Genomic DNA, 14,392 nt, shown 5'->3' with positions numbered 1-14,392 from the left:
TTTGCACTCAAGTCTACTCCTCCTCTGCCTCTGAGCTTGATAAAGTTTCCTATCATTACCTTTATCATCTTTAGCTGCTTTTGGCTGAATTTCTTATGTCACCTTGACCAGACAGACATTTGCTGAAATATTGGTATCTGTTGGAACACCAATATCTAAAGCTTTGCTCTTTGTCTAAGCTTCTTTTATTGTGTCTGGGGAAAATAATCACTTCTTGTGAGTACTTAATTTATTTTACTCTTCCTCATGAGAAAGAGATAAAATCAATCTGGGTATGGATTTTTTTCTTTCTTTTTTTTTCTTTTTTCTCTCCATGAACTTAAAAGGAGCTTAGTATAAAACCACACAAAATGTTAGTTAGACACCTACAGCCTAAACCTAATTGAGATAAATCTCAGCCAGAGCTCTGCTATGTCTTAAGAAAAAGAGTATAGTGTGAGACCATTTGAAACTAAGCTTTACAGTCCAAGAATGCACAGATTTAATTTAAGTTCTAGCATTGCTGCCTAGTAGGCATCTCTTTTCCATTTCTACAACTTTTCCATGTTCTTTCTCCTCCTCCAAATTTTCTAATTTTTGTTTTGTTATTATTTTCCTGAAAACACTCAATGTACCAAACCATTTCAAAATATTCTCTCCCCATCAAATAAAATCTTTGATACCTATATTATCTATGCAACAGCTCTCTCTTCTTTTAAAATAAAAATTCAGGATATTGTATATGAAGAGGTAGGGAAAAGGGAATTAAGTAATTTTTGGAGTTTCAGGTATATTTGAGACAGTATGAGCCACTTCCTCCTACAGTTAATTGTGAAAGCTTTAAATATGAAGGAATGATAATGTTAGGAAGACCTGAGTGTGATGTTTCATTCATGTGATCTGAAAATTCCTTTTTTTCTTTTGTCATCTATTCCCTTTTTGCTTTCTCTTTTCCCACTGTTGTTTTTGAAACTTGTGTGAAGAATGACAAGGAAGGAAGCAGAGTGGAGAGGATGGGACAGAGTGAGAGCTGAAATGGCCCCAAACCCTTCCAGCCAACACCAGAATTATTGGTCTGATGCTGTCACACCCCTGGCCATAAGCACAGACAGGCAGACCCAGCTGTGCTTCAGGGGTAGCTGCAAATCTCTTATCAGTTCCTAAGTGATAAGAGGCTCCTTCTTGCCTCTGTCAGCTGCCTGACATGAGAGCTGTGTGTGGGCTGTAGAGCACAAGCTTTGTATCTTACCCTTTCTGTGTGAGTGACAGTGGTGAAGAGAGCCCTTCCTGTAAGAAACTAGGGATGACTTACATGTTTTCCCCAGCTACATCTTTTCCTGTTAAATTTACAGCTTTCAGACCCTCATTTACTGTACTTCTCTTCAGCATCTTCAGATCATCTCATGTTTCCACAGAATCATAAAATGGTTTGGGTTGGAAGGGACCTTCAAGCTCACCTAGTCCTGACCTCCTTACCATGGGCAGGGACACCTTCCACTATCCCAGGTTGCTCCAAGCTCCTCCAGCCTGGCCTTGAACACTTCCAGGGGTAGGATATCCACAACTTCTCTGGGTAACCTGTGCCGGTGCCTCACCACTTCCAAAGCAAAGAATTTCTCCCTAATATCCAATCTTAACCTGCCCCCTCTCAGCTTAAAGCCATTATCCCTTGTTCTGTCACTACATTATCCTTGACAAAAGCCCCCCTTCAGCTCTTTAGGTGCTGAAAGGCTGCTATAACATCTTCCTAGAGCCTTCTCTTTTCCAGGCTGAACAATTCCAATTACCTCAGTCTCTTCTCACAGGAGAGGTTCTCCATCCCTCTAATCCTCTTTGTGGCCTCCTATGGACTCACTCCTACAGGTCAACATCCTTCCAGTGTTGCTCTAAGTGGGGTCTCATGAGAGTGGAGCAGAGGAGCAGAATCCCCTCCCTTGGCCTGCTGGCCACTCTGCTTTTGATGCAGACCAGGATATGGTTGAATTTTTGGGCTGCAAGTGCACATTGCTTTCTCATGTCCATCTTTTTATCCACCAACACCCTCAATTCCCTTTTGGCAGCACTGCTCCTGATCCATTCATCTTATTCATCCATTCATCCATCCATCCCATCTTATTTAGTTTTCCATCTTACTCACAGCCCTGGAGGCAGAAATGACAATAAAAGTGACAAGGCAGAATTTTCCTGCAGGTCTCCTTCTGCTGGGATCATGGTGAAATCACGGAAGGATTCACAGTCAGTGATTTCCTGAGTTTCACATTCAGAAATTGAGTAGAGCATGGTTTTTATCTCAGTCTTGGACTTAGGATCTCTGACACTTGATAAACTCTGCTTCTGCTTGACTCCCCTGTTTTCCCCATACCTGCCTGTCCCATGCTGATGGTGGACACAGTGGTGGGCAGAGATGGCTGAGACATCAAAAATCCAACTTGTCTTCACTCAAAACTGTCCTGCACTGAGGCCATGCTTCTTATGTGTCTCATTTTATAGCAGTCTGTGTTGATGGTGAAGACATTCACAATGCAGAACTTTGTGGTCAGAGGAGATGATTCTTCCTGCCCCCTCTTAGCCCAGCTCCTTTCATAAGAAAGAGAAACCTTTCAGAGAGCCATAAGGAGACTGGAGGCAGTCACTTCCAGGATTTTCAGTCTTAAATTCTCCACACAACCTCCCCACTCTGCAGACACCTAAGCTGGGTAAGGTGTCTAACCTTAGGGTTCTGCTGTTGAGGTTTCCAAGATTTTCCCCTGCCTTAAATTATTTGAGTTGTACAATTATGAGAAATTAAGTGGCAATCCTACATCAGTTCCAGTACCACCTTTTGTTTGGGTCCGTTCTCAAAATGATTTGTTGCAATGTCAGCTGTGAATTGCTTTCTACCCTGGGACCCTGCTGCAACAGGTGGCAAAGACTGGTCTGTTTCTATAATACCTGGAGAGAAGGGGCTCCTTGCAATTTCCCTATATCTGTTCAATCGTCCTTTTTCACTCCAGTGTTTTAAAATAGAAATGGTTGTGCTTGCTCTCAGTGAAGGAAAGCATGGAGATTCTCAGCTTGGGTGGGTTTCAGGCAGTGGATACAAAACCTGGGAGTGCTGGATGGAGTGGGAAAGGTTCAGAGCTGAGAATGCAACCCTGCTATCTGTTCCTCCACAAGTAATGACAGATACCTCTTATTTTCATGGCCTTTATTCACAGATCCTACACTTCTGCTGGTGTGTTGGTGTCCACAGTAGAGTTCTGGGTTTCATTACAGAGGTCAAGACCATGCAAATTTTGCCATGGAAAGGCTCTGCAGTACTAAATCTCTTAATCAAATGCACTTGTTGTTTCTGAACAAACTTTCATTACATTAGATGTCCATCATCTTTTTGGAACACATGGAGGAGGAACTCAGCCACATGGTTCAAGAAGGAGGCATTTACATTCCTGTATTTGGGAAATTTTCTATCATTTGGATAGTTCAGCAGGAATGTTGGGAAGTGGTAGGTGAGTGTGTGGTACACATCCAATTAGCATGGCCCTGTTAATAACCCTGAGAGTGGCAGACAATGGGCATGAGCTCATTTCTGGAGTTTGTAGGGATTCTGGTTATCCAGGCCATTATCATAAGGCAGAGAGCAAGGAATGCAGAGCAATTCTTCCTTGCCCCAGTTAAGAGTTCTGGGAAATGCGTTCACCAGGCTCCTCTTTGTTAGAAAGTATGTTGTCTATTTTCCAAATAGATTTAGGCTCTTACCCCATCCTGATTCCTTGCTCTAGCTCTGCTTGCTAACTATATAAAGCCATTACATATGGGTCTTTTTACTGACATAATCCTCGACTGTACTAAAAAAGAAAATATTAAATTTCATTCCAAGAGCTGTAAGAACTTCCATGAGGATATAAAAAGCAGGAAATTGGCCCTGTAAGAGTGGAGTACTCTCATATTGAATAGCCTTCAGGGGCTCAGTGTTAAAGGCTTCTTCCTAATAGCTAATGTAGGTCGGAACAGTTTGGCCTCTGCTTGAGAGGAAATGGGATTTGTAGGACTTTGCCAGTACAGGTTTACAGGGCTTAGGCCAAAGGACTGGTGTTCTGTGACCCTGTACAAAATCAACATGCTCCATACATCCCGCACTAAGGAGAGTTTGAACATGCAGTACTGAGGAAAAATCTCAGGATTTTCCACTCCATCACAAACTGGTCCTACCATAATTTTTCTGGGCAACATTTTGGTCTTTGTCTTGCTTGTATCAATCCTCTTTAATCTGGACAACCTGCAGACAGGTGTGGAAGTTAATTTAAATGTATGAAACTCTGAGAATAATGTTATTTATTACCCCAAACAGCCAGTGTGATGTGTATTACCTTCAGGTGATGGATTTTCCATTTCCAGGACACCTTCATGTTGCAAACCCTGCTTCAACAACAACATGAGAGACATTTCAGCATTGTGCTAGGTTTAAAAGAAGACCAAAAAATATGGGCAAAGTTTTCTAGCTTAGCCTTGTGCAATACAGTCATTATTAGGGTGGTTGAGCTGTGCACCTGCTACTTGGTAATGTAGGTTGGAGTGTGTTCTTCCAAGAGCATTCCTAAATTTTTATGTACCTAATAATATTGTGTTAATATCCACAAGATTCGAGTAAATTTGCATCCCAAAAGACGAGCCACTGCAGAGGCAGAAAATCGACCAACATGTTTTGTAATTGACTTGCCATTCATGTGACTTGAATTTTATTCTTGAGAATCTTTTGGGGGTAGAAGAGAACAGTGCAAATGAGATTATGACAAGTCAACCAACCTCTGAGTATCCTGTTCTGTTGCTAATTCCCTGGTCCAAGCTAAAGAGGCTACAGCTTTGCAGAGGAAAGTAAGTAACAATTAAGGGGAAAATTTATCTGAAAAAATTCAAATAAAATGCAGCCCTGAGAAGCTACTTTGCTATATTTTTTTAAAGCATCTTGAAGTATTGAACCAATGCTTCAGTTTCAAGTTCAAGACATTCTTCCTGCCTTTGCCAGTGAGTAAATAAATACGATGAGAGAAGCTGTCAGTACAAGTGCTGCAGGTGCTGGTGCCTGGTTCTTGGGCATAGTCTGTTTTCAGGCACTGTTTTCCCAGATCACATGTGCAAAGCTTCCGCTTATCAGCCTCTCCTTATCAGCTCTTCTAATCCCTTCTAACTCTGAGACACTTCCCATGGGTCTTTTCCTTGATAACTATTTCAGTAAGGTTTACCAAGATGCTTGAGCAACTGTGTTTTGTACAGAACCAGCCTTTTAGATGTAGAACTTCTATTTAAATTCAAACTCCTTGTTAGCTGAAGTGAGAAGGGGTCACCCTTTATGGGCTTGGCTGGTCCATAAACACATTAATTCATAGGGTGCAGTGCAGATTTTCCTGACAGTCTGGTCAATCATGCCAAAGCTAAAGAGAGAGTCTGTCACAGATTTTGATTGTAGATTACCTTGGGGTTTCCTTGGACAATGAATAGAAAGATTTCTAAGGTTGATATGCAAGAGTACAATTTAAATCTGGAGTTACTTCCTCTGGGCAAAACACTGAAAAGTTTTACTTGGGAATATTGCCTCAAGGTTTCAGCCTGCAGACACTGCGTGGCTGCAGCAGGCAAAAATATCCTGCAAAGTCTTCCTCTAGCAGTGAGGATGTTTCAGAATAGCAGGGATTTGGCAGACAACCAGTAAGGGCTTGTTTTAAAGCATCTGTGGTAAATGCATTTATGAGGGGTCAGCTTGTGGAATGCCTGATCCAAGCATAGGTTAAGGAGTCAAGAGTAGCTGTATTCTAATTCTGACCTTGCCTCAGGGCTCCTTGTGTGGGTGCGTGCAGCGCCACAGAGGTTAAAGGAACATTTCTCAGGCTGCAAATTAGGAAATGCCCATGTTGAGTTAATCCTTGGAGTGTGCTTCATGGCCCTCTAGGATTTTTGGCTATGCTCCTTTTTAGGATTTTTTCCACTCAACTCCTGTTTGGTTGTGTCTCCTGGACAGGTACCTATCACTTCGGGAACAGCCATGTATTATTTTTCCCCTCCTAAATGATCAGTTTGTACTTTATTTCTCGCACAAACAAACACTTCCAATTGCAGCAATATTAATCATTCATGGGCCTGGGCAGTTCCAGCTCCAAGTGCCTCAGGGCAGTAAGAGAGTTCAGCAAAGGCAAACAAATCGATGGGTGGAATGGTCTGCTGATCTTTCCCACTGCCCCATTTCATCTCCCATAAAGCTGAAAAACTGCTTTGGCTCACATTCATGTTAACCATCACCCTGCATCTGATCAGATTTTTAGGGATTGGGATAGAAGTTGCTCTTAAAATGGACGTAGCCCAGAGAAGCTGTGGATGCCCCATCCCTGGAAGTGTTCAAGGCCAGGCTGGATGGATCTCTGAGCATCCTGGTCTAGTGGAAGGTGTCCCTGTGCATGGCAAGGGTTGGAATGAGATCATCCTGGAGGTCCCTTCCAACCCAAACAATTCTGTGATTCTGTCATTGCAAATGAAGAGAAGAGATGTTCCACTCCCTGCAGCCTCACCAGCACTTTGAGCAGATGTTGAAGAGTTTTTTGCTAGCAGGTGCATGAATGGCTTCATCTACCATACTGTGGGTCTGCTGGTACTCTCCTCCTTGATTTCAGCAGACTTTGGCTCTGTTGTATTTGAGCAAAGTACCTCAGGAATAGCTCTGGTGTTAGCAGAGAATTTTCTGCTCTGTTATTCACATGGGTTTTTAAACAATGTCCACTGAAATCAATGTGCCTCTTTTCATTAACTGCAGTTGGCTTTGGATCAGGCCTGGGAAGATGCACATCTTCCAGAAATGCCATTGGACAATTTCTTTAAAAATCATCGAACAAAGATATATGACCCATGGGATGATCAGCAGGGAAGAAAGTCCCATCTCTCTTTTATACAGTTGGCTTCCTGCTCATATCAGCAATAATTTAGATAATTAAATTGCTTAGTTCAGTAGTTGGAAGAAGCACAATCAACAAGCTGACTCCACTAAGATGTCAGATGTATTAGTGTGCTGGGTTTTATATTTGTTTTTCTTTTTTGTGTGTGTGTGAAAAGCTGTATAATTGGACACTGTCTTTTTCACCCCCAGCTAACCTCTTCTTCAGAGGAGCATACCAAAGACATTTAAAATCACATTATGAATGCCAGCATAGTTACAACATTTATATGGCATATGGTGATGTTCAGTGGCAGCAGACGAATGGATGAAATCAAGCACAATAATAGAATCAGCCCCCCTTGAATTTAACAGTAAGACAAACCATTCAGTGGTATAATTTAGTAATATGCAAGCAAGAGCTTGAATATTTTAATGAGGAGTCTAAAGTACATAACTGGGCATACTTTTAACATTTAACTTTGATTCAGTGGTCTTTGTTCTGTCCCTGTGGGGTCTTTGAACTTTTCCTCAAATGAGGTAGGAAAAGTTTTATTTAATCACACTCCTGAAATGCTCATCTTACTGTGACTCCAGGTTTATTTTGTTTTGTTTTATGAATATTTGTGGCTGAATCACTGCTCTGAAGAATGAAGGAGATCAGAGAAAGTGTTCTGTGTTGTTCCATCTCTGACTCACGTGGGTTTTGCTGTTTGTGGCATCTCTCAAACCAGGACAGAAGAGCAGTATCTGGAGAGGCTGAGATTGGGTATATCCAGAGCCAGTGCAAATTGCTTCTCCTAGAAGTGCCATGAAGTTTTCTTCTCTGCCACATTCTCTGTGTCTGCCCTCTCTGTGTCTTTCCTTTTATTTTTTTGAGATGCCACTCCTAAACAAACAATTTTGCTCCTCATTTTGCACAAAGACATTTTTCATCCTTGTTTTCTGAATTGCAGTGTTGAGATGAGAAATCCAAGTTCCCCTTTGGCTCTTTTTTTTTTTTCTTTAATGGATGTTTTTTGCTCTGCATTCCCCAAAGAGTATTTACTTATTGTTCAAAACTAGAGAGACCTTACCATGGATTCCAACTGACCTAAAACTCCACACTAACCCCCCCAAAAAGCCATCCTGAAGCTGAAAGTTATATAGAACTCATGCCTATCTTTTGCATATTGTTTGTTCAGCTGTGAGATGGTATGAATAGCTTTATGCTGTGCTTGTATTTTGAGTGTAAAGAGCTCACTCTAACATTCACCGACTTCCCAGCCAGGATGCCATTCCCACATCATGTTTGCATGTAGCCAGAAGTATTCACTTCTTTCTTTTTTTCCCATTAAACTATTAAAAAGACAGACACAGAGTCCACAGTTCAGTAATAAACTTGGACGTGATAGGATTTGTCAGTTCTTTTTGCAATATCCCTTAATGCATCACAAGGGAATCCCAAGGTGATGTTTGTGAAATAAAAAGAAAATGGGAGATATTTTTAAATTATGTACGTTGACTTAGGCCTCTTTGAGCAAAATTATTCCCACATGATAGGCTGAACTAAAAATAACAGTAATTAAAAAAAAAAATCCATGTTGGCCATTTGGAAATAGGGTTAAATATAGAGAATTTCTTAGACTTGGATCACTCTGAAAACTAAACTGTCTCAATTTTGGCTCCTTTTTGACCTTTTCTCCTGGAAAGGGAAATAAATAGTGATCAGCTGCTGCAATTTCAAACTGGGCTCAGTCTCAAAGTGGCTGACTGAGGTGGGAAAGAAACAAGTGTGGAAAACCCATAGCTAAAAATATTTTATTTCCAACCTTTCTTAAAACTCCTCTGAAGACTTCATTGCCATGACATGAATCCTGTTGATATGAATAGGACAATTTTCTGTCACTGGTATATTTGTACATAAAGTGGTTGCAAGTTAAGATACTTGGTTCAATTCTTTATGCCATAAAAGTGGATAAAAAATTATATATTTTGGCCTGAATGCAAGAATAATATTGAACCATAAATGTGTATTAAAGCCACCACAAGTTATGATTATAGGTTTTAAGCAGATGTTCTGATTTGATTTGTGGCTTTTTCTTCCCGCACTATTTTTAGCCTAAATGGCTGCTCTGAGACACCTTGCAGCACTCAAAATGCAGAAATGAGCCCTTGAAGTGTTCTGGCAAGGAGGGGAGATGAATGAGCCCTTAGAGACAGAGCCCTCAGGCCTGGCTGTGGAGGAAGTTCTTCTGCTGGGGTGGAATCCCACACGCACCCAGTGAGCCCCATCCACCAAACTGCGTCTGCTGCTCACAGAGCCCGGGCTGTTCTGCTGACTGACACCAGCTGGTGCTCTGCTCCTTTTATCCTGGCCTGCTGTGGGTTAGCAGCTGGCCAAGACTGTTTTTAAGAGTGTATTTATAAAACTTCACAGCCGTGCAAGCCCAGATACGGAGCGAGGACGTTTTGAGCGCGGCGCTGGAAGCGCAGGATGTCTCCTGGCAGATCTGGTTTCCCAGCTCTTGCTGCTGCTGCCACAAACCTGCTGTCCTGTCACTTGTGCCCAAAAACAATGTTTCCTAAAAAAATCCAGGGGAGCAGAAACCTTGGGCTGAAGGCTCCCATGGATATTTAAAGTCATGCCTGTCCTGATCCCTCTGCAGGCGGCTGCCTGATTGGTATTTCAATAACGTGCTTATTTAGAAGGAAATTCTAACTCCTGTAGGGCACAGTGGTATTTTCATGCCTTTTTTACCCTGCAGCCTTTTCCAGCTGGCTCAAAGCTGAACACCTCACTGTCTGGTAAGGACATCGTCTGGCTGAGGTGTAAACTACAGCACCTGATTGTGTCCTTTGTATTTAGGGTTGGTACATGAATAAATATGATTTTTTAAAAATCTTTCTTGTATTTATATTCCACTGCTGGCAGATACTTCTAAATTTTATTTACAGGGAATGGTTTATTATATGTATTGCTTTTCTCCTTGTCTGCATAGGATACAGACTTCTGAAAATAACCTGGTTTTTATCTTTTGGAAAGAGCCTGTATTTTTTGTTGGGATAAGGATTTATAGTGACATCTTGACAACTTCATAAAGTTTTTTCCCCTTTTTAATTTCCTAAACCAGCGCAACATGCTGAGATACATGGTTGAGATAGGCCCAACATCTGAGTGATCAAAACGGGTTTTGAACAAATGCTGACGCCACCATTCTTCCTGTCTGTGATTCCCGCAGAACCTTATTGCTTTGAAAAGAAATACCCTAGAAGGCATAATTGACTCTGCAGCAATGAACTACATCAGACAGTGTCCCCTTCATGACTTCTACCCAGCTATCAACAGTGAGAAGCAGACATGCATGTTAAAAGACTGAGAAGGCACAACTTCCCCAAGAAAATGGACAAAAATCATTAGAATCCTTAAAGAGGAAAAGAAAGAATCAGGATATGGGGAAAAGTTTTGGAAAATAATGCCTCAGGCAGTGAGAGCTGAAGAGTGGAAGCTTGTTTCTACCTTCTGGGTGTTCAAACAGTAGATCAAACTGCAATGACTTCATGATATAGTAAAAAATAATAAAACAAGGGCAATAACAGATTTTTTTTTAAAGTGTCGATCTAGTTTTAGAAAACACAGCTTAACTTTTAAAAGCTCAGCCACTTTGCCTGGCTTCTTACAATACCTTCTGACTTCAGTTACTCCACTCAAAGTCAACCCAAAGCAAAGACCTTATATTGAAGATAACCCTGAGCTTTTGTACATCTTTAAGCTAAATAGTGAAAGACATGTTTTGAAACTGCTGAGTTTACTCTTGCAGAGAAGGACTGATGTCAACAAATACGTGCATGAAAACAGTGGTGTATTTTTAGCATTTGCCATTTTTGGGGCTCCAGAACTGAAAGCAGTGATGGGTGAAGTGGCAACGGGTTGTGTGTGTGATTTGTAGTGGTTTGTATCTGGGCTCTGTGTTGTGTATCTCCTAATGATGAATGCGTGGGAGGGCCAGGTCAGGAATGGTTTCCACTCCAGTGCGCTGATTGTGTAGTTGGCAGTGGGCTCAATTAAAGTATAATAATCTGGTAATCTCTCTCCTGTTTTCATTCAGCTGCTTCACAGTGAATAGAGCCAGTGAACGAGTATAGCTTTTGAAAAGTAGGTGAACTCCTGCCTCTTTGTCTGAGCAGTTTATGTCTAGTCAAGTAAAATGACAGGCAGAGGAGGCGACTCTCCAGAACGTTGCTCTCATGCCTCGCATCATTACTGCCGTTGGCGCTGCTGCGCGATAACACTCGCTCTTTATTTCCCTTTCCAGGCTGCGGGTTGGATTTCCAGCAAGCTTCGCACCCCGGAGAAAAGAGGAGCTGATGTGAGAGAGGAGAAATGGATACGTCCATGGTGGGAAGGTGCCGTGTGCCCCAGCTCCTGGTTCTTCTCACGTTGGTGCTCAGCGGGGAGAGAACCGCGGCACAGAGAGCAGGTACGCGCTCCGCTCGCTGCCCCGGAGCTGCTGGGCTCTCCCATGATGGGAACTATCAGTTCCAGGAGGAAATCTATAAACAGCCCAAGATATTTACTGCTGGAAATCTGTAAAACAGGCCTTAGGGATGGAGAAAGCTCAAGGGTCAAGGCTGTGATTTACCTGGGGTCTTTGGTTCTACTGCAGGCATAGAAAGTTTGGCTCAGCTGCCGACAGCAAGAGGAGCAGCTCAGCACAGCTTGCTCCAGATGTGCTCCATCTACCCCACACTGGCATGGAGGTGATCACTTCTTCCATTGCCTCCTGTGGGTGTCAGATGAGACCTGGTGAATCTTCTGCCTGGCTGGGATTTCCCTGTGAGCTAAACAGAGCCAGGGCACTCTTCATACCCTCCCCTGATTCCAGACACTTGAAGGATGCGTTGATGTGGTGCTTAGGGACATGGTTTAGTGATGGACTTGACAATGTTGGGCTAATGGTTGAACTTCATGATCTTAAGGGTCTTTGCCAACCTAAATGACTCTAGGATTCTGTGTTTTCTCTCTTGTCTGGTTATCAGCTTGGTTTCTGGCACAGCTTTTGGCCTGGGCTCTTGAACCCTCTCCCCCAAATGCCACTGAATGCATTAGAGGATGGTGTAGCTCAGGGACTGTTCTTACAGGGATCCTTGATAAGGACACCTTGTTTTTTGTGTGGCAGCAAGAAGAGTTATCTGACATCAGTGATGCCACACCTCAAATGAAAAATGGCTGTAGACCCACACAATTTTTTATAAGAGTCCAAAGGCATTTTGAGATGGAAGTTTTTTGTCTCTTTTTCCAGGAAAGCTGCTATTCTGTGGGCTTGGGTAATTTATAAGAAAGGAAAGACTTTTTTAGACCTTTTTCAGTTTAAGGAACAGCTGCTTTACAGCTTTCCTATATGATCTCTCTATGGTTTTTTTGGGTGAAGTTTACCAGAAATAAATACCTAGTAACCAAACAAAGTGAAATCTCGCTTTTTTTTTCTGCTTCTGGGCCTGTCACAGGCAGAATATAGTGAAGCCATTTATATGTTCATTCTGTGCTTACTTTAAATAATTTTGGGCTTATGGCTTGTTTGTGGACTATTTTTAAAGGAAATATTGCGAAACAGTTGGTTCGGTGTCTGAGTAGATGAGCACAACTCTTTGAATTGTGCTCCCAGAGAGCATTTCTGCAATTACAAAACTGAAATTTTGCTTTCTGTGAGTTATCTCCCATATTCCCTTAACATGAATTGAATTGTTTCTGCCAGTAAACAGTACTGTTATGGCATTCTTGGAAAACAATAAATTTTGTCTAGCAGTGGACATTAGAGTGCTGAAAATGTAGATTAATATTTACTAAAAGCATTTCTGCAGCATTTCATCTCACTGTCACCAGGTCTGTAAGCAAAGAATCACCAATGCCAAAAAAATGATCCTGAAAGACCATGTTTTTCCTCCCTGCAATACTGCCTTGAATAGGCATCACTTTTTAAACCTTAACTCCCCCTTGTTTTAAGGCTCATTGCCCTTGAACACAGACAGGATTCATTCTGTCTATTCTGTTTGTTTTGAAATTGCTCTTGTCTCACCTGCTGAGAGTCATTAAAATAAGTAACAGGAAGGTCTTGTGGGTGTTGCTCTCTAGTTAGTCTCACCTAATTAACATTCTTCCAGCCAGAATAGATTAATATAATAATGAATTTGGGAAGGAGGCAAGGTGGAGAAGTGTAAGCTTCTTTCTTACATTTTACTGTTAATATTTTTGCGTTTTATATTCTCCAAAAATCAAGCAGAACCATAATTGAGAGCCCAGCTGATATTCACAGAAGTAACTTGCATGCCATAACATAAAATGTTTTAAACCATCATCTCCACTCTCAGATTGCCTTTGAGAGTGTTTTCCCAGAGAGACTTTTCTTGCTCTGGAGTTGGAGACAAGCACTCCCTCACTCACAAAATGCCATCACAGAACACAATCCCACATGCAGGTTTTGGCTGAGACACAGTTAATTTTCCTCACAGTAGCTGCTCTGGGGCTGTGCTTTGGATTTGTGCTGGAAACAGTGCTGATGACACAGGGATGTTTTTGTTACTGCTGAGCAGAGCTCACACTGAGCCAAAGCCTTTTTATTCCTCTTTCCACCAGCCAGGAGGCTGGGGAGAACAAGAAATTGGGAGGGGAAAAATTTGGGACAGCTGCCCCCAACTGATCAAAGGGATATCCCAAACCATATCATGCTCAGAAATAAAACTCTGGGGGGACACTTGGCTGGAGACTCCTGCATGGGGACTGTGACTCAGTCAGTGGTGAGCAACTTTTTTCATTTGCATCACTCCTTTTTCTTGGGTTTTATTTATATATCTTTGTTTATTTGCTTTTCATTACAATTTAATTATTTTTTTATTTTATAGTTTATTTTATTTTATTTATAAACTTTCTTCTGCCAACCCATGAGTTTTCCACCTTTCACCTTCCCAATTCTCTTCCCTTCAGTCCTGCTGAGGGCAGTGAGCGAGGGGCTGTGTGGTGCTCAGTTTCCAGCTGGGCTTAAACCACAACAACAGGTTGTTTCCAAAGAGATCCCCTGTGGATGGGCTGGTCCCAATGTGGTCCCAATCCCGTGTGCAGAGGTTGTTCCAACAGGCCCTGCAGCAGCTGGGATGTGCTGGGATGGGCTCTGCTATAGAAATCAACACAGCAGCAGGTGATGCTCCTTTATCATCACCTGCCACACTCCAGGTGTACATCAATCACTCTCATGGTCATCATGACATGCCGTGAGCACTGACCTACTCTTTTACAATGCTTTTACTCTTTTCTGAAGGCAAATCCTCTCTGTGTAGCTGAGCTATCCACTCCCTCCTTTCTAGAGCCATGGGCTGTTGAGGAATTCTTCCATTCCAAGGCAGGGTGACAACCCTGGGATGAGCAAAAAGATCCAGCGATAATTTGTGTCAAAATCTGAGTGTAAGAGAAGAATCTGTGACCTTCCTGTATGTTCAAATGCTGGAATTCAGTAGGAAATGTGTAACTCTACCACTGGTCAA

The 14,392-nt window shown here is 42.1% G+C and overlaps 1 protein-coding gene across 1 annotated transcript in view; it reads left to right on the top strand.

Moving 5' to 3' along the window:
• Window positions 1–11,179: 11,179 nt before the first annotated feature.
• Window positions 11,180–14,392, top strand: part of COL22A1 (collagen type XXII alpha 1 chain) — a 203,374-nt gene continuing 200,161 nt past the window's right edge. Inside the window, exon 1 of the mRNA XM_058812385.1 lies at window positions 11,180–11,337. Coding sequence (XP_058668368.1) covers window positions 11,241–11,337 — 97 coding nt within the window. The 5' untranslated portion in view covers window positions 11,180–11,240. The remainder of the gene's footprint in view (window positions 11,338–14,392) is intronic.

This window comes from Ammospiza caudacuta, chromosome 1, assembly GCF_027887145.1.
Source record: "Ammospiza caudacuta isolate bAmmCau1 chromosome 1, bAmmCau1.pri, whole genome shotgun sequence".
NCBI classification, from domain to species: domain Eukaryota; kingdom Metazoa; phylum Chordata; class Aves; order Passeriformes; family Passerellidae; genus Ammospiza; species Ammospiza caudacuta.
This window is presented reverse-complemented; position numbering and strand designations above follow the sequence as displayed.